This window comes from Fukomys damarensis, unplaced genomic scaffold, assembly GCF_012274545.1.
Source record: "Fukomys damarensis isolate Sample0158 unplaced genomic scaffold, DMR_v1.0_HiC HiC_scaffold_29, whole genome shotgun sequence".
In the NCBI taxonomy this organism is placed as follows: domain Eukaryota; kingdom Metazoa; phylum Chordata; class Mammalia; order Rodentia; family Bathyergidae; genus Fukomys; species Fukomys damarensis.
Genome location: NW_022900941.1, coordinates 30,685,854 through 30,706,322, shown reverse-complemented (window position 1 = coordinate 30,706,322; position 20,469 = coordinate 30,685,854). Strand labels below are relative to the sequence as shown.

The 20,469-nt window shown below is 39.7% G+C and overlaps 1 protein-coding gene across 4 annotated transcripts in view; it reads right to left on the bottom strand.

Annotated features, from left to right (window-relative positions):
• Positions 1-1,569: 1,569 nt before the first annotated feature.
• Positions 1,570-20,469, bottom strand: part of Lypd6 (LY6/PLAUR domain containing 6) — a 102,886-nt gene continuing 83,986 nt past the window's right edge. For all 4 annotated transcript variants that reach the window (XM_010620989.3, XM_010620986.3, XM_010620985.2 and 1 more), the window contains exons 4-5: positions 6,653-6,783; positions 1,570-4,580 (exon numbers count right to left, since the gene is read on the bottom strand). In XM_010620989.3, coding sequence (XP_010619291.1) covers positions 4,413-4,580; positions 6,653-6,783 — 299 coding nt within the window. In that variant the 3' untranslated portion in view covers positions 1,570-4,412. The remainder of the gene's footprint in view (positions 4,581-6,652; positions 6,784-20,469) is intronic.

Sequence of the window (20,469 nt, the reverse complement as noted above, 5' to 3'; positions counted from 1 at the left end):
TGGTACTTTGCTCACTTCCCAGACTCAACAGAGTTTCTTTATAGACATGCTTTCCCCACTTGGACACGATCCCTGTCACCTTCCTAGAGGGACTTCAGTGGAGGCCTGGGTGCAGGGATAACAGCGTTTGGAAGGGTCAGTTTCTGACGCTAGCCGTGGAATAATCCCCTGAGAAAAGTGTTTTTCAATATGGAGACTTTCTGATTTAAAAAAATGACTCTGCTGTTTTAAGGCCATGAGTCTGAAAGTGATTATTTCTCACAATGTTTTTTTCATGAGTTAGAATGAGTACTTTTTTTCCCATTGGGCTAGCTTGCTTTCTTGGCAAAAGTTTGCCCCCTCTAGCTTTTTATTCTCTTCCCTTTGCTACCATGATGGGCCTCATCCCACTGGGCCATCCCATTATGATAGTGAATCACAGGCACCTGGAAATCATATCCTATCACCCACACATCTACACATCTTCATTACTTTGGTCATCAAAGATGACACCTGACAACAGTAATATGATGTTCTCATAGGCTAATAACCTGAGATCTGTGGTGTTCTTTTCCCTCCTATATAAAATAAAGAGGATGGACAAGATGTTTGCTAAGTCCCGCTCATCTCTAACTTTGTTGCCTGAGAAACATTTTTAGTAAAAATGTCAGAGAAGGTTAGGACCATCATGCAGGTCATCTGGATGACAAGTATGTGTGGAGAAGAGTTGTGGATCAGGAATCATAGCCCTATTGCTTCTTGGCCTTTTGGCTAAAATCAAGTGTAGTAATCATAGTCCTTTTAGTATAAACAACCAGGGAGACTTTGCTTAACCATTCTGAAGCTATAGTTATCAAAATTGTGAATGAAGTCATGTTGAACAACTGAAGCAATGTATTATGTAAGTGTTTAAAGATAAAATCATATATAAACACCATAGTTGCTATTAGGAGAATAGAAAAGAGGATTTTGAAAAATCATTTATTAGCCTCTAACTTTGGAAAAAAGATGTTTTTTCCTGGAAACTTCAAATTACAGGGTATTAAAGAATAGCCAAGAGTCACAAATAAATGAAATTTACCAAGGTTATTTTCAATCTACTGTCTTACTAAGAAAAATATAATAAAACTGTTGCATAGATTAAAATGACATATACTATTTCAGCCTTTGTTTCTAGTTGCTGGAGAAACACTCCAAGAAAAAATGCTTTTTGTTTTATCATTAACATAATTCACACCAAGAATAAAATAAGATTTAAAAATAAAATTTACTAAGGACTTAGTTCAGTGGTAAGCATTTGCTTAGCATGCTAGAGGCCCTGGGTTTACTTTCTAGCACTACCAAATAATAAATAGAAAGAAATAAATGAAAATAGATCTATTTATAGACATGATCACATATAATATATCTTTATATTTCCTGATTTAACAATGAAATGTTCAAAGAAAATTGTAGGCCTGATTGAAAAGGTTTTTTTTGTTTGTTTGTTTTGTTTTGTTTGTACCGGGGATTGAACTCAGGTCCTTGCACTTGCAAGGCAGGCCACCAAACTGCTGAGCTAAATCCACGACCCTGAAAAGTTTGATAATCTTTTCTTCTTTGATTTTTTTTCTACAGCACTTACAATCTGTATGAATCACATGGCATGGGTGAATCATCTTACATCTTTACATGCATGTATTTTTTTTTTCCTGTAGAACCAGAAACTAAGCTCCTGGAAGGAAGGCCCACTGCCTTGTACAGAACCCAAGTGTCTTAATCATTGATTTACATATGCATTTGCAGGAAGAAGCCTGGTGAGGTACACTTAAAACATTTATTAATTGATTTACAAAATGTACAATATTTACATTTAGGCATTAATGTCTTTACATGAATGTTGAGGGGAGTCTAAAAATAAATATGTGACACATAGGTTAATATACACATCATGGCTCTTTGCACGTCAAGCTGTCACCAATGGTGAGATTTAAAGGAAAGTTTAATGTGGTAGAAAAGTCAGATGGCCAATCGGCCCTGGATTTTTCACACGAATGGCCCTTTCTTGGTTCCTGGAGGCCAGGGACAGTGAACAAACCATTTCATTGGGATGCATGCAGCACATCTGTGCAGTTTGCATTAGCACCCTGGGTGGTGCAGCTTCTGACCTGACCCCATCCCCTGCCAGGGAGGCTTTGGTGTAGTCACCTTCTCATCTCCTGTTCAGAATTACATTCAGTGGAGTGTGACCATGCACAAAGATGGTACTTGTGAATATGTACAACATCAAATCACCACTGTCTTACAGCATCTTCTGATGCAATATCAACTATCTCCTCCTTTAGCAAGAGGTATAAATGAAAAGGCTATACCCTCACTTTCCAAAGCAAAGACATCAACTGGGGAACACATGCAGATGGCACCCTGCACAGGCAGGATGAGATAAGCTCCACGTGATAAGATGAACAAATTTCCATGAAGCGAGGCCTGGAAGTTTTCCTGTAAGGGTAACTCCACTTTCCTTGCCTTTTCAATCCTGCTTCATCTCACATCATCTATATCTGAAGGAAAGGGTTTCATTTATTGAGCTTCTTTGAGCCTCAGTACCTACATTTGTGAATTGTAAATGCTAATAATATTCCTTATGGAGTTCTCGTAGGGATTATATGTAACTATGTAAAGTGCTTAGCCTAGTGCCTGGCACATAGGTGGTGCTAAATAAATATCTTGCTTTCTCTCTGTTTACTCTCCCAACCCCAATTATCAGTAACAAATTAATAAGCCTGCCAGACTCTGCATTAAGGCTATGTGACACAATTTAGACTACTCTTAATCAGAGTGACTGATGTTATTTCCTATTTGATCCCTGAAGGGGTCTCATTCTATGAGCCAGGGATGGTTTCCTGTGCAGGGCAGATGGAGACCAACAAAACTGACTTCTTTATCAGCCATGGCTCCACTGAGATCTGTGGGAAGATACCTTATAGCCTCGCCCAGAAATTCTGACCAGTGATGGTCTCCACTTGAATACTTCTCAAATAATACCACTGAGAAAGCCATTAGCAAAATCCTTGAGGTAAACATATGACTCTTGCCCACAACCTTGGTGTTACAGATAACATTCCATAAACATATATTACAATCTCTACCTCTACCAGTTGAAAAATAGCTATTCTAATTTGATCATTTTGTTCAGAATAAAGAATATTTAGAATATATTTTAGGTTCCAGTTATACCATACAAAAATAAATATTGTTTAAAGGATTTACAAGAAAGAAGAAAAATTATCACTTTAGGTGCCAGGAATATAGGAAGGTGAATTTTATCCTTTACTTTAAAAGCAGTATCTAAAAGAAATAAAAATTTACCATTGTGTTTCCTTACTAGTCTTACAACTACCTTTTTTTCCATCCTACTATGTTATGCTGTATTTCTCTATTGGTCCAGAGAGAATTTAATGCAGAACCCTAATGTCACTAGGGATTTGGAAGGAGAGGGCTCTTTGACAGTGAGTACTGCAAATGGAGGCATAAACTGGAGGAACCACTTCTGGGCCTTCAAAATGAACTTGGACTAACCTCCATATTCTGCCTTTCATTCCTGAAGGCTCTGTCTAGATTACCCATGCCAGAATAGCACCCAACACCTGGAGAAAATAACTCCATGGTCTTTTGGGACTCTCTGTACACCAATGGTGCAGGTGGAATGGAGGTTCTCATACAGCATGATTAGGTCACATGTCAAAGCCAATCTCACCAGTTACACGAAGGGATAAACATAGCTACTTTATGGATGTTGGTTTCCTTAAGTTGGGGAAAATCCTTCTCTAGCCATCCCAACAAATACACCAAGATTTTACCATATCCTTTTAATCTTCCACATGAAACAGAAAATATGATTCTTAGCAATGAAAGGTGAAGGCTGGGAAAATTAAATTGAGCAAACTGCTTACTCTTCTTCCAGGGACTCAGTCAGAATCTCAAAGGAAATAGCCCATTCCTTTGGGGTTTGTAGTTTTAAAGTTCTGAAGCTATAAGGGAATAAATCATTGTAATTAAACCAGTGGTTATCTTTCTTGTAAAAAAAAATCGATATAACATATTTCTAACATCTCAAAGGATTCTAGGACCTCCTGCAGCTCATGCACAAATTCTAAACCAAGAACCTCAGATCACAATAAGAAATAACTATTTTGTGGGGTGAAAACAAAGGTGTGTGGTATAGAACTCAGGGTCTACGTTGTGGGCAGGCTAATTTTGATGGGTTCTTGGGTTGACTCGAAATGACAACATTGGAATGATGCTTGTTCTTCATGGTAATGCCAACGCCTGGCTGTAGTAATGTTCATGAGTGCAGTGGTCTCATATGTGGAATTACTGTCTGGCCAATGACTCGTGCATGACTGGATCATCAAGATCCCAAAGATCATTGCTAATATGGCACTGTTGAGCTGCTATAATGTGAGTCCTAACCACACCCACAAGCAGGACACAATCACCGACATGCAGTGTGGGTGTCCATTTGTCTGATTTATAGGGGACGTCGTGGCAAATGTGGCATCAGTTTCATTTCGAGGGAGTGGCAAGTTACAGATATTTCCTTCGCAGCAGGAGGTGCAGACCTGAAAGAAAAGAAGAGGAGAAAAGGGGACAATGAGAAGCCAGCAGGTCTTGGAAGGAGGCTGGGGGGGGGCGGGGCCTGTCTCCCTCATGGCAAGACTGAAATGAAAATGATCTGTTCTACAAGGAAACATCAACCCTGCATTTAGGAAGGGTGGAACAACAGTCCATCTAGAAGCAACATGCTCAAAATGAAATTCTTCAAGCTAAATGTCAAGGAATCGGGATTCTGTTTCTGAAATCCCACCATATGGGTCTTACAAAGCTTTGCATCCCTCCCAGTTCTCAGGTATTCTTGTGAAGGGGAGAGTCTGAAACTTTGCCTTCCTTTTTCAGACAGGCTCCTTCCGCCAGTACCAGGGATCAAACTCAGGACCTTGCACTTGCCAGGGAGGTGTGGCGCCACAGAGCTACAACCCCGGCTCATACAGGCTCTTTCTGACAACTGGAGGAAACTATCAGGGTAAATCTTCCTCTGCCGAGTTTTAACAGTAAAAATGAAATGGCAACAACTCACACAATTTAAACTTGAATATTTATTTTCATTATCACTATCAGCATAATTATCTCCATTCTCATGAGTAAGCTAATGTTTGAAGAGCTTTTCATTTATGCAATGAATCCTAATTTCTACTGCTTCAGGCCTGAATCATAAGATAGAAATAAACCAAGAGTTACGTACAGAAATTTTAGGCTAGGACTACACAAAGCACATAGCAGCAGGCTCAATTTGAGCTAGGATCATGTTAGAAATGCAGAATCTCAACCCTAGCCCCAGACTTAGAGATTCAGAATCTCCTTTTTAATAAGATCCAGATGATTCAATATCCTAGACAGTCATTATCTGCAGAGATTTTGAGTCTGGATATCTCTGAATGGGAAGATGGTACAATGTTGAGAAGGGAGACTGGGGATGAGAAACGAGTTTGAATTCTGTCCCTATCACTTACTACATGTATGATATGAACCTATGATATAACTTCTCTCCTTGGCAATGCCTGCAGACATAGCCCTGTTTGCTAGAGGGGAAAGGTAATAACCTTGGTTTTACCATTCATATTTCAAGCAAGGAAAAAGCAGGAAGATTGTATTTTAAAATTTAATCTTAGTATTTATGAGAAGTTTCTTAAAAATTGGATGCCTTTGGTGGGGGTATACTAGGGATTGAACCCAGGGCCTTTGCACTGAGCTACATACCCACTCCTTTTCTTGTTTCTGAAATAGGTTCTCCCTTAGTCAACAAATTGCTTCGGCTGGGTTTGAATTTATAATCCTCCTGCCTTAGGCTCCCAGCGTTCTGGGATTATAGGCTTGCCTTTTTAAGAGACTTTCTGGAAGTGATATTCCAGGGCAGGGAGAAAGGGCATTTCCCTAAACCACCAGGAGTGGCCTGGCAAAAGAGGGCAGATACCAAATAAGGGCTAAGGACTGACAGCATTGCCGCAGAGGCTGGGCATTCATGTGTCACGTGTCAGGCTGCCTTTCTCTCAGTTTTTATATTCTCCTTCAAGGGTGCCCCCAAAGTTCATTTTACACGGAATGCTTTTGTATATAGGCACCAAATGACATTTAACGGGAGCAAATCTATAGGAAGATAAGTGTTTCATTGCCTATTAATGACTCAGGAGCCAATGGCAACGTTGCCTAGATTGCATCCCAGTACAGACATGAGCCCTCACTTTACAGAGCTATCGAAGGTAAACGGCCAGAGTTCTGCTGAAGGGGTCGTTGGTGCTTCTGCAATGTTTCCTGCCACAGGCAGAGGTGGTCACTGTTCCTCTCCTGTCTGGTAGCTTTATGACTTTTTTTCTGAGTAAAGTACAGTGCTTGTGATCATCTTAATGTTCTCTTGGTATGTGCTTACACACTTTATGCCAGTTGTTCTATGGCCTCATATATACTTTCATTCTTGTGCAGAATGCAAGAAAGGAAGTGTCTTTTTACAATGCTGTGAAGACAAACAAAAGGCAGCCTATGTGGGGGTGGGGTGAAAATCTGCTCATGAGCACTGTCAGCCACCTGAAGTGGAAGGAGGCTGACTATGCTGTACTGTCACTTGCTCTGTTGCCCAGACCTTGTGGCCTTCATGCTCTGAGTCTCTGCAGCCAGTGGACAAGCATTCTTCCAATGGGACACAGCGTTTGGTGACAGAGATGCTGTTTCCTGTGACTTCCATTGTGTGTTGAGTGTAGCAATATCGAGTCTCTGTCAACAGAGAAAATATGCTTTAATTAAGATAGGAAATGTTAGCCCAATCTACCTAAAAGGAACACAACAGGAGTGTGGACACTCCAATGCCAACAAAAGTCTAATAGCATATAGGAAGTACAGTGCCACAAGCAAATGTCCAACAGCAGAGATCTCCTTGGAAAGCTCCACTTTGCCGTAGTAAGAAGATGTCTTCCAGGGAAAGGAACTGTCTGCCCATCATGATCCCCAGACAGCAAGATACAGTGATATCACTCTTTGCCTTTTCACAAAATTTGCCACTGTCCTGATTTTTATTTTGGGCAGATGAACGATTTGGAGGGCTGATATAGGAGGTGAGCTCCCATGGCAATTTTCAGGAAGAAGGAAAAGTGAAAAAGTTCAAAGAGCAAAAGCCAAAAAGAAAAAAAAAAAGGTACATAACAATGGCTAGAAATGGAAGACTACAATAAAGCTGGGTGTGTGTGTGTGTGTGTGTGTGTGTGTGTGTGAGTCATAAGTCAGGTATTCCCACACAAGGGCAGAAATGGATTCCTTTTATCTGGAGAAGATGGCATTGTCTGAAAGAAAGAACTTCTTGACAATGAGCATAGCTTGATCCTAGGCCGCACTTGGGAAGAGGACTAAGCTAACAAGGCTGGCGCCCCAACACTAAGGAGCTTTGTCTCTCCTAGTGTGACTTCAGTGTCTCCCTGGGGTGGCGGATGATGACCATGATGGAGGTTAACAGAGACCTTCCTATGTCTTATGGGTCTGAAAGCTTGCAATGTCTTCCAAAATTCCACAGAGAATTGTTTTAGTGATAATTTTAAAAAGTAAGAAAAATGGCTTTGTCAATGTAATGCTTTAAGGCCTCCAGGCAGCATTCAGCTCTGTAAGCCTGGGATTTAGGAGAATGTTCCTGCTCCATTTTCACATTAAAAAAGAAAATGAATAATTCTTTAGAACTGTCACTTGAGCTATTTTTCATCCATATCTTGGACCCAACTTTGCACGCTTTATACATTTTGGATATTTAGTGGCTAATATGGAATTATGACCTCCTGTGATATTATTTATTAGGTAATAAAAACTCCTACTAGAGTCTGTCACGTTTTTGGCAGTCTTTAACTAAAGTGCTAATGTTCAAAGAAGAAAGCTTAAGAATTTGAGGTCCTGAGAATGAGCTAATAAGGACCACATTGACACACTTGGGAGTCATAAAACTCAGGGATTTTACTAGATTTCATAGACACCCGTGCCTGACAGGGACCCTGAATGACCTCTGATTGAGGCTAAGGGTTACGCTGCGGTGGGCATGCCTGGGCAGAGCAGGGCCAACACCCTCCCCTACATGCTGTCTCCACACTGCACCAAAGCTGGAGTTTTTCTGTTCATTGCAATCAGGTTAAGGCAGTCTTGAGCGTACTCGGGGACCTATGGGACTCACTGCCAGTAGGGTGAGGTCACTCTGCTAGTGAAGAGCTGAACATTTTATACCTGGCACTGATTCTCCCAAAGTCCTAGACTATTTTCAAGTTGCAGTGATGGCCTTTCAGATGAAGAGGATGCAGGTCTCTTCTTTTAAAGCCTTTGGCAGGTTTTGATACACAGAGGCCAGTAGCCTAAGAGATTTACCGAGTCTCCTAAAGAGGACTGGTTTCCTCTGTAGTACTGTCGGTGAACATTTATGGCCACAATAGGTACACCTTTTCTACCCCCACCCCAACTTTAAATGCTCTAAAGGCCAATAAAAAAAGGAATGTTCTTATCTCCTGTCTCCTCTTCATCCAGGCAACTGAGAGCAGCTGCCAGAGGTTTATTACTCCAAATGTAAATCTGAGCAGATAAGATCATACTCTTATGGAATAAGTAAATCACTACCAGGTTTCAGTTTGGGGAAATTAGGTTTGGCTCCCAAGTAATAAATTATCTTGTTTTAAGTAAGCCTTAAAATAACAATTGGTGAAATTGATAATACTTTTTATTCATACTTTTCTGTCCATAACACATTCCCTTATTAATTTATCAATGGCAATTTATTCCACTGAATGAAAAGTAGTGGCAACAACTGATAAAATTATTTTTTCAGGAAAATGTGTAAATCTTATATACCCAATAAGACAATTCTTGCCATTCTAGGCAGAGAGGGAGAGCAGTAAAGATTATGGGTAAGAATTGTTTTTCTTATACTTCACCAAGTCTGATTCATAAAGACAAAAATAGATTGAGAATATTGCCTTTACTTCCAGCAGTAGAGACCTCAATTCAGAGGCATCAATCGCTCAAAAATATCTATTCCACATCTTATCTTACAAAACCCTGAGGTGGGTTATGAAATGTTAATGTGGAAAAGATTCCGCAGTTAAATAAGTTTTGGAAATGTTCAAAGTAGAACTGGTTTCTTCAGTGCCTATTGGATGAGGGCCTTTGATAAGTACTATGATCTGTGATCTCCAAGGGTGTGTTCAGGAGAGCAGGCAAAATTTCCCAAGCAGAACTAGGTGGACCATGTGTGGCTTATCACTGGACTGTGGGAGTGATAAACACTGAGTTTCAGCCACAGCGCATTGCTTGCCATGCATTTTGAATAATCCTTGGGTTAGTAATGAGGTTATATGAGAATCAAGACTGCTGATAACTTCACAGTAAAAGGATTTCAAAGGCTTTTATCTAAAAGATAAAAGATGGATTCAAATTTCTACCAGGTTAATTTCAGCCTCTGAAATCTCATATTCTACAACTGCACAGTATTCCCAGAAGTTGTGAAACCAAAGTTTTTGATTCACAGTAAAATCAGAAAATGGAAGAGTTTAATCCACAATTGAAAAACACAAATATAATTTTCATAAAGTTCACACACACACATGCACTCCATAATGTAGTTTTGCAATTTAAAACTAGTTCAAAGATAAAATGCACATTTTCATTGACTCACCAATATTCAGTTTCCAGTAAAAGAGAGTATTTAAATAATTGCTGTATATAAGATGATGAGTTAGAATTAGACAATACAAATACTTATTTCTGATAAAAGGCCTTTCTACTCACTACTCACTGGCTCTGATGCTAGAAAACAATTCCCCAGGTACAAGAAAATGAATTGGTGGAAAAGATTTTAATAATAATATAAATAATATTGAAAAATAAAAGGTTAGTGACATCTGTCTGGCCACTCATTAGCCTAAATATTTACTGCACACTCAGCTCCTCACATCTGCATGAAACTTCCAGGCTACAACTGTCCTCAGTCTCACAAATGTGATTTTTTTTTCCCCCATGTGTGGCCCAGAGGGATCTCTCTGTGGCCCTGGATTTCCTTTTCCCCTCTCTGACCAGGGAGGATGTTTTTGTGGTCCTGGACTCTTCTAGGTCTAATCTCTTCATTGAGATTCTCCGTCCTGGACTTCAAGATTTGCTTCTAGTTTTTTCTCCTACATCTCTGGTCTCTTCCAACATTTTCCTAACCTGAATGCTAATATTCTCCTGTGTCTGGCCTTGAAGTTCTTCTCACTCAAATGACCTCACCAGACTTCCAATGCTGCATTTCCACTGTACTTCTTTCTCCTAGCAACAGAATTAAATTTCTAACGATCTCCTGGATACTGCTGGTATCACCTCATATCTCTCAGGTCTCAAACCAAGCTCTACTTCTCTTCCCCGCATATCTGTTTTATTTTCATGTGTACCTATCTCGGGAAGGGACCTCCTGAGAAGTGGCACTTTAATCTTGTGTGTAATGTGGACTAGAATCTTGGAAATCAGCTCAGATTTCTTTCCCTAACCAGACAGTTTCTATGTCCTCTGAATAATCTCCGGTATCCATTTCTTCAATTCTGGACCACACGGTTCCCAGTTTTATTTATTTGTTGTTGTTGTTTCCCCTTTTCCCTCTCCCCTGCTCAAAGTGGGTGTTATACAAGCACCAAATATATTCCTGAAACAAAGATCAGATCATGGTACTTGTCTCCTACAGTGACACCTCATTGTCAAAGGTTGCTGCCTGCTGCACTGCTACAAGTACTGAGCTTCCCTGAGTGGCATGCGGGTCTCTGTGCCGTTCCCGCTCCTAAAACTGTGTACAGATTGTAGGCAAAACTATGCTTCTGTGATAGCACATTCAATGACACTTCCAACTCAGAGTCTCACCACTTAACGACTCAAGGTTCTCCTTGATCAAGACCAGGTTTTGATATATTTAGCTTTCTTTCTAAGATCTTTCAAGCCTGGCACAAGTGACCTTTACTTTTTATTTTAAAAAGTGGTTACTTTTTTGTTGTTTTAAATTATATCTTTTGAGATAACTATAAATTCACATCTGTAGTAAATAATACAGAGAGATTTTATGTGCCCTTTACCCAGTTTTTCTATACGGTAACATCGTGCAAAAGTATGGTACAATATCACAATAAAGGTATTGCCATTTAATATAATTATGATACAGAACATTTCCATCCCTACGAGGATCACTTGATCTTTTATTGTGATACCACCCCTTCCGTAACCCTTGGAAGTCACTAATTTGTGTTTCACTTCTAAAATTTCATCATTTTAAGAATGATACACAAATGAAGTTATACGAAATGTGCAACATTTTGGGACTGAGAATTTTAATTCAGTATGATTTGCAGGAGACCCATGTGGGTTATTGCTCGTATCAACTGTGTGTTGACTTTCAGTGCTGAGTAATATTCCACAGTATGAATGGACCAGTCACATTCGTCACTCGTCCACTGAAAGAACCTCTAGGTTGTTTCCAGACGGGGATATTTTAAATAAAGTTTCTGTGCAGAATCTTCATTTCTCTGGGATAAGTGCTCAGAAGTGGAATTGCTGGTTTGTATGATAGTTCCATGTTGCATCTTTCAAGCAACTGTCACACTTTTCAGAGTGGTGGTACCGTTTTATATTCCCATCAACAACACGAGTGACCTAGTTCCTCCTCATCCTTATCAGTGTTCAGTGTTTCCACTGGTTTTTTTTAGCCATTCTTATAGATGAACAGTGATATCTCATTATGATCTTATTTTTTATTCATTAAGTTTATTGGTACATTTTTTAAGTATACAATATGATGACATTCATCATTGTGATTGTGTACCTTTATATGCTGTACCTTGGTTCTTATTTTTTCCCCATTCCCCTGCCCTCCCTTCAACCCCTCTACCCCTCCCTATATACAAAGACTTTATTTCCATATTTTCCTTTCCTCATATTTATTCCTTTCCCTTCTTTCCTTTCCCCTACCTCTCCCACTTCCCCTTCCCTTTTGGACTTTTTCTTCCTATTTCACCTTATCTACTATACATTTTGATCCTTATTTACATTTTCGGTTTCTCACACTCCTTATGATCCTAATTTGCATTTTTCAGAGGCCACGATGTACTGCTTTGCCACAGGCCTTAAAGCAACAGGGCTGGGCCAGGGCCAAAGCTTCCAGATCTGTGAGCCTTAATAAAGCTCTCCTCTTTTTAAATTGATTTTTTTCAGGTATCATTACAGTAAGAGAAAGCTAACACACTATTGCCATTTTTTACTCAATTGAAGGTCTTCTTGGTACAATGATGTTTTAAGTTGAAACATGGGTGTTTTGGTATTACGCTGTAATACTCTGTTCTTATGGTACTTCCCTGCCTGAGAGTGGAAGCTCTCCACATGGCCTTTACTAATGCCATGATGGGAGGCAGCTTCATGCTAATGAATGGTGGTGACAACCTGATGCTCCCTAAGCCTCCCCTGACTCACCTCCAGGGAAGGGTAGAGACGTCGCGTGTTGCCAGTGGACTTGGAAGCACAGCAGCTCCACATAGCACATGATTACCACTGACAGTATGGGGAGATCTCATTACTGCCTGGAGGGGATGACACCCCCTCACCCCACCCTACCCCCTCCTTTTCCTTCTCTGATAACCATCCTAGCAGGGAGAAGGAGGCACCTAATTAATTGCAGCCGGAAGTCTCTACTCTCTATTCAGCCTTAGCTGGTGTGTGGGGCTAAAACTTTTTTTTTCTGTGCTATTTGGCTAGGTAGAGCACTTATTATCTAAAAGATTTTTTTGTTTGTTTGTTTGTTTTTCTAGGCTGTCCTCAGTCCTTCAGCTGCAGAGAGCAAACTTTTTGGGGATTTTGTTCATGCTTGTGGGATTTCTGATTATTGACTTCCTCCACTCCAATTCTAGAATATATGAAACAAAAAGAATATCCCATAAATTCACCACTATGTTCTTTGAGTCCTGAAGTTCATAGCAACTGCCATTTTCTCTATATCCTCCTTTTAGAGTTTTGTTTGGATTAAAAAAAAAAAACTATATATTATATATAAAATGTTCAGGATTTTAAATTGTACTTAGTGGAAGGAATAGAAAGGTATCTCTGCTTCATCTTTCCAGAAGCAGAAATCCTCAGCACTTCTAGAATTTTAGGCTCCACAATTTACTTAGGGTAACTGCAGGATGTCTAGTAGCATCCATGCCATTTTCTTTTTTGTTTGTTTGTTTTTTTGGTACCGGGGATTGAACTCAGATCCTTGCGCTTGCAAGGCAGGCCTCCGAACCACTGAGATAAATCCCTGGCCCAATCCATGCCATGCTATTTTCTGATTACATTCCATCCCTAATTGTGACAAAAATGTCTCCAGATATTGAAACATATCACTGGGGTGAGGAGAATCATTCCTGGTTGAGAATTACTGTTCTAAATTATAATTTTGAGAGTCAGGTTTATTCTTGTGCATGGCAGCACTTCCCTCAACACATAACACCTATGCTGAGTTACGATAAACACAGATGGACGTGAAGGACATCTCGCCAAACTTTTCTAGTCAAATCTGAACCAAATTAAAACATTTTAATTTAGCTGTATAATGTGTACAACATCTCTTCCATATCTGTGTTTTGAATGGTTTGATCCATTCTGAAAATAAAATAATTACTCTTCTACAAGTTTTTATACAGTGTAACCCCTTGGAAAATTATTTATCAGGATGTACTAAAAGTAAACCAACTATATTCTATGAAGCAGAAATGCCAGTGACAGGAAGAAATGAAATATCTTAGAAATGTTTTTAGGACTGTTTGTGCAAATGCAAACTAGAAACAATAAAATGGCTATTAATGGTTAAATAAATGAATTATGGCATACATTCACTTAACAATGTGACAATAGGCCTAACGAGATGTGAATCACATAATGTTAAGTGAAAAATAACCGACATAAAAGTTTGTACTATAATATTCCATTTCTACAAAGAACCCAATATGAGGCAAAATTAATCTATGCTATTGAAAATTAGGAGGGTAACTATATTCTATCACAGGGAGCTGAGGATTTAGCTCAATGGCCCACACCTGCCTTGCAAACACAAGGTCCTGAGTTCAATCCCCAATACCCAAAAAAACAAAAAACAAAACCAAAAAACTATCACAGATTGACTGACTTAAACAAAAGTTTTCACGGTATAATTTTTTTTTTTTTTTTGGATCAGGGATCAAACTCAGGACCATGCACTTACAAGGCAGGCACAGTGCCACTGAGCTAAATTCCGGGCCCTTTTTAAAAATTGTGTTTGTTTTTGTGCGAGTGTTTTTGTTTGGTTTTTTGCTTTTGCTTTTTTTGTTTTGTTTTTGTTTTGTTGAATTTTCTCAGTTTTAGAGGCTAGAAGTTTGAAAGCAAGGTGTTTGCAACACTGACTTCCTCGGGGGTCTTTGTCCTTGGCCAGTAGGTAGCCAGTTTCGCCCTGCATTTTCACATTATCTTCTCTCTGTGCTTCCCTATGTCCTACAATCTTCGTATAAGGACACCAGTCTTACGACTTCATTTAATCTTAACTAGCTCTTTACAGATTCTCTCTCCAAAGACAATCACATTCTGAGGTATACAGATCAGGATATCAATACATGAATCTGAAGGGAACACAACTCAGCCTAAATGATGGCACTTGGCAGTGGAGGAAATAATTAATTCCTGGAAATGGCTACTTCTTAATCTGGATGCTGCTTATACGCTATGTTCAATTTACAGAAAACCACTACAGTACTCTATAAGGAGTGATCAAAGTATACAGTGAATGTTTAAATTTTTTTTTTTTTTTTTTTTTTTTTTTTTTTTGTGGTACCGGGGATTGAACTCAGGTCCTTGCGCTTGCAAGGCAGGCCACCGAAACGCTGAGCTAAATCCCCGGCCCTAAATTTTTAAAAATTATGACAAAAGACCACATTGCCATGAATCCCCTCAGAATAGTCTCCCTCACCTGTAACACTTGTGCTATCATTTCTTGCCACTTTCAGAAGTGCTCTTTTGTGAGTGTCTTTACAAAATATAATCAAAATTACTATGAATGCCGCTGCAGAGAGCCATCCAATGGAAAGGCAGCCTTGTAAACCCATTACAGGGTGTTCCCCTCCACTCTCTTCTCTAGATCTGGCATCGCCTAAGTTCTGGCTCTTCTCCAAAGTCAAGATGATGATGAGAAGTTAATGTTTTGAATCAATTCGGCTCTCAAGGCAGCCATGACTGTGCAAGTAAAGACGCAAACGAGGACAGCCAGACTGCTTCCCAAAATGGCAAAAACAGCAAATGAATGTGTTCAAAGTGAGAGCGAATATTCTGGAGGAAGTAATGGCAGTGTAGCTTTCACTGTAACGATTTTTAAATTTAAAATATTCACTATTTTTCAATCACATGGCATATGTATATATTATACCTTAATTCAAAGTTAAGTAAAATTGAAAGTGAATGAAAAAAGAACCCAAGATGAAAGAAAAGACTTATAAAAAGTCAAACTGAGCTGCAGAGAAGCTGAATTATTTAAATTATTAATCCCTTATTAGGAATTATTTCATGGACTCTGGCATTGGACCATCAGATTATTCTCTTGGTTTCCCTGCTCCTATCAGTGACTCTGCATAATTCCTAAAAATGACATGTTTTTCTTCTCTCATCCCCATGTAAAAAATTCCTCAAGGCAGAAATTTAAAATATGTAAGTGTTCATGAACCTGATTAAGTCCTGACTGGTCTCCCTTCTGTAGTCAGTACCTTGTGTAGAAACTGCCAAAAGAGACACTTCTCTGTCTTTTCAAAAATGTCATCCATACTTTCTCTCTCTCCCCTGCCTCCACTCTTGTTTTTGAGAGACAGGGACTATGTAGTTCAGGCTGGCCTTGCACTCATTATGTAACCCAGATTACCCTCAAACTCAGTGATCTTTCTGCTTCAGTGGCCTGAATTCTGGGATTACAGGTATACACCACCATGTCCAGCTGGAACTTGTTTTTAAAGCAAATCACTGGCATTCAGAAAGCAACATACATATAACTAGGCCAAGGCCAAAAGAGTCATTAGAAAGAAATATAAAAGTAGTGAGGATAAATAAGACATCTCACTGGACAGTGGTTAAAATAAAAGCCACAAGGCAAAAGCATCAAATAGATGTATTCCACCTGAGGCAACTGTATTGTTAGAAAATATCTGGACAAAACTATGAATCGGAGTAGGTTAGATGCTCTCCATTTATCTAAAAAAACATTGAATATGTTGTAGGATGATCCAATTCCTGGTTAAAAAATTTGCTGGGCAAGATTTAATTAAGGAATAATTCTGTGAATCCATCTAGGTGAGATGGATTAGCTTGTATCATCTTACCAAGAAACAATAAAATTAAAGTAGCAAGATAAACTAAGATAACAAATGTCTGTATAAAAGCACAGGAGAGCTACCAAGATAGGATCTGAAGAACAAGGTAGCAGTGGAGAAAAGAGTTCAGTTAGTGGAGGCTGAAATTCTGTACCTGTTCTCCCCTCCGGGCATTTGCTGACTCCAAAGCTGCACAGGTGGAGAGGCTGTGAAGCAAAGCAGAAAGCCCAGCCAAGGGACAGAGAAGTAGGGCAGAGCCTTCATCAGTCTCCAGGGCACAAGACACACAAACAGGAGATTTGGCTGGCAGGACAGTGGGAAGCAAGACTGACAGGCTAAGGGTACAATTCAACGTTGGGTTATTTGCTTTAGCACTTTTAAAATAACATTAACTTCTATTGTCTCTGTTAATACTAGGTGCTGGCCAGGTTGCACAGCAGCAGGCCCTGCATACATGGCTGGTAAGGGTGAGGTCAGTACAGCTCCTTTAAAATGTACTAGGCAGTACTTGGTAAACCAACACCTACACGACCCACGTCTGGAAATCACACTTCTGGGGTAGACCTGGCAGAAATGCATGCATATGTACATGGAAACACATGAGTAAAAATACTCACAGTATTCCAAAACTAGACACAACACAGATCTTCATCAATAGTGGGATGAAGTTTGGTACAGTCATAAAATGATCTACTGTACATCTATGAGAAAGAATGGCTTAGGGGCCAGGGATGTGGCTCAGTGATTCTGCCGCCTGCCTTGAAAGTGCAAGGGCCTGAGTTTGATCCCCAGTGCCAAAAAACAAAAGAATGATTTGGCTGCTTGCAGAAAAAAATGAGTTAATTTCACATATACATATATATGTTGTTTCAAAGCAAGAAGCACAGGCTTCTTGGCTCCATTTACGCAATACTTAGTCACAGTAGTCGTATTTGTGGAATGGGATTCAACAACTAGGACCCCTCAGTGGTCCCACTGCACCCTATGGGTGTGGACACCCAGCATGCATCCTTTGGAAAAATTTACCAACTCTGAACTAGTGATTTGTCCCCTTTTCTGGATGTAGTTTAATATTTAATTACAATCTACTTTTTAAAAGGAGGAAGTCTGAGGCTTTCATTTAGCAATGTCACAGGGCAGATAATCTGAAATCCATCTCATTACTGAGCAGCCAGAAGTAGTGAATAAGATGTAACCAGCACCTTTGTAATTGCACCAATGCACTCTCCAGAAGAGAAATCCCAGGGCCCTCATTGGTGATGTACTGACCTCCCTATCTTAAGGAGGAGGGCACATTAAAAGGCAAACTATAGGAAATTACAAGGCCGTGGGTCTTAATGGGATGGAGAGACACCTTGGTATAATAATAAAACCCTCAAAGGGCTAAATCCTAAGTATAAAATTTCTTAGAAGAAGGGGGGAAAGTCACTCTAGGTTAAGTAAAATAGAAAGGTCATCTCAGGACTACTGTGGTAAGTAAAAAGAAATCTTTCCTGGAAATTTGTAACCCTGGGGTAGGGATCACAGATATTTCTGCTTGTACTAGGAACTACTAGATAACTGATCTAGAAACAGCCATCAAGGAACATGTTCATTAATTCACTTTCAAAGAGAAATAGCAGCAAGGAGCTGGAACCAAAATGATATGTATCCTCTATCTCAGAATTTGTTTTCTGGCTTTCTATATCAGCAATAATTTCTAAGGAAGAGTTTGTCTTAGAGGAAAGAAATTACACTTCCTAATTAAGAAGGAGAAAAATATCCTTCACTTAGGTGTCCTCTACAGATATCTAATTCTGCAGGCTCATAAGAAACATTTTATATGGTTCCTCTTTCAAAGAACTTTTAATCTTGCAGCACAGAGAAAAGTCACTGGCAAAATGACATGGACCCAAGCACATGACACTCAGCTCTTTGTTTATTTCATCAGTCCCTTCAATTGGTCTCTCATACAATATTTCAAGATCCTTTCTCATTCTGATTTATAAATACTAAGAAACTGAACAGATCTATAAGCAGTCAGTTATGGCAGGCATCTTAAACTCTCAGTTGTGACTTAGACGGTACTATCAATCAGTAAGTACCAGAGACAAAAGTAATGCAATGGAGGAGGAAGCACTTACACACACCCTTGTTGGTTTTGTTTTGCTTTTTGTGGTACCAGGCATTTATTTTGAGGCAAGATCTCACTGCATTTCCTAGACTGGCCTCAAAGTTGCAAGCTCTCTGCTTCAGCCTCCTGGAGTGCTGGGATTACAGATGTGCACCAGCACATCCTGAACACAACACACATCCTGAAAGAATGACAGGGGACTTCATGCCGCCATTGCTGTAGAAGTGGATTTAGTTGGGGCCAACCTCTCTTCAGGCATGTTGGACCAAATGATAATTCACAAGTCTGCCGACTCAATAATAGTCAGCTGCCATGATATGCTGTATCGCCATGCATATCCATCTGATTGAGTTTAGCTTTGGCAAAAACCTAACAATTCAGTTATTATGGATGTGGGCTTATTCCGTTCAGATGAGATCAGTGGTGGCGAACCTTTTAGAGCTTTCAATGGCACAAATGGCCTGCTATGGTACATGTGCCACAGGTTTGTCACCACTGGATTAGATCAAACGCTTACTAGAAATACTGTTTTTACCTTTAACAAGTTATGTTTAATCATGTGATGATTAAAACAATTAAATATATCATGAAACAGAAAAAAACCCAAGAATGGCTCAGAAGGACAGGATGCCTCTCATGGCAGTGTCTGGGCTACCCCTGCTAAGCCCCTTGGTGGTCCTGCCTGTAGCTGCTCCAGGTAATGATAAACAGACAAAACAAATCAGGGCTAATTAGTAAATATGCCTTCTATTTTAATCTAATAATAAAATGGTAGTATTTTATTTTTAGAGAAAACCTAGAAGAACAGAAGACATTGGCAGGTAGAGTTGGCCAAGCAGGAAACTAAGCAAGGCTTTACCTCTTTGTAGACTGTAGCTCTGACTTCTCACTCTTTATCTGATGCATAAGGCCCCACAAAAATAACTCCCACAGAGCCAGGGATTTAGCTCAGTGGCACTGCACCTGCCTGGCAAAATCAAGGTCCTGAGTTCAATATGCAGAACCAAAAAAAAAACAAAAAAACAAAAAAACAAAAAAACTCCCACAAAATCATCCCACAAAAGTAACCTGGACCCAGGTTATTATACTCCTGTTATTATATTTTTCATTTTTTTTTTTGCAGTATTAGGGATTGAACTCAGGACCTTGCACTTTAGACAGGCTCAGGTGCCACTGAGATACATCCCTGGTTCCCTGCTCCTATTATTTTTTGAAACAAACTAGTTGCCCAGATCAAGTCTCTCGCTGTCTACTAAGCACACTGGGGAAATCCTGTTTCCACAGCATCACTGTGAGTGACTTCACAAAGGACTTTCCTCTTTTAACTGTTAACATCCACTCCCCATTTGTGGGCTGCTGCAACCTTCCTAGAACATAATGCCTTCACTGGCCACCTTAGCCCCCAGATGCTTCACTTCTCTTAAACTCACACAGCACTTAATGCCGTGTTTCATACGGCACTTAACTTTATCCTGCTATTTTTGACATTTGATACTTTCAGATCTTATCTCCCAGGTTAACCTGCCTGCTCCACAAAAGGAGAAACCAGATTCCCATCTTTCACTGCATAATCACCCAAGGGGTATGGGATAGTCGTGTTATATTAGGAATCTCAGTGCGTGACTTTTCATTTATCCCTATAAAATTTAAGGGCAAAAAGATATAAAGGGAAAAGGATAAATTTGTGTAAAGATCACTCTGTGATACCTATAGGTATCTGTATTTTGAAGGGAATGATTTTGATCTCAAAAGAGCATCAAGATGGATCTTTATTTTTCCCTGAGAGACATTCAAGCAGAATGCTTCTGATCACTGTTTATCCTCTGTGACAGGGATATGCTCATACACAGTCGAAGTCCTTAGAGAGGTCCAGGGATTTAGCTCAGTGGTGCCTGTGCCTGCCTCACGAGCACAAGGTCCTGAGTTTGATCCCCAGTACCAAAAAAAAAAAAAAAAAAA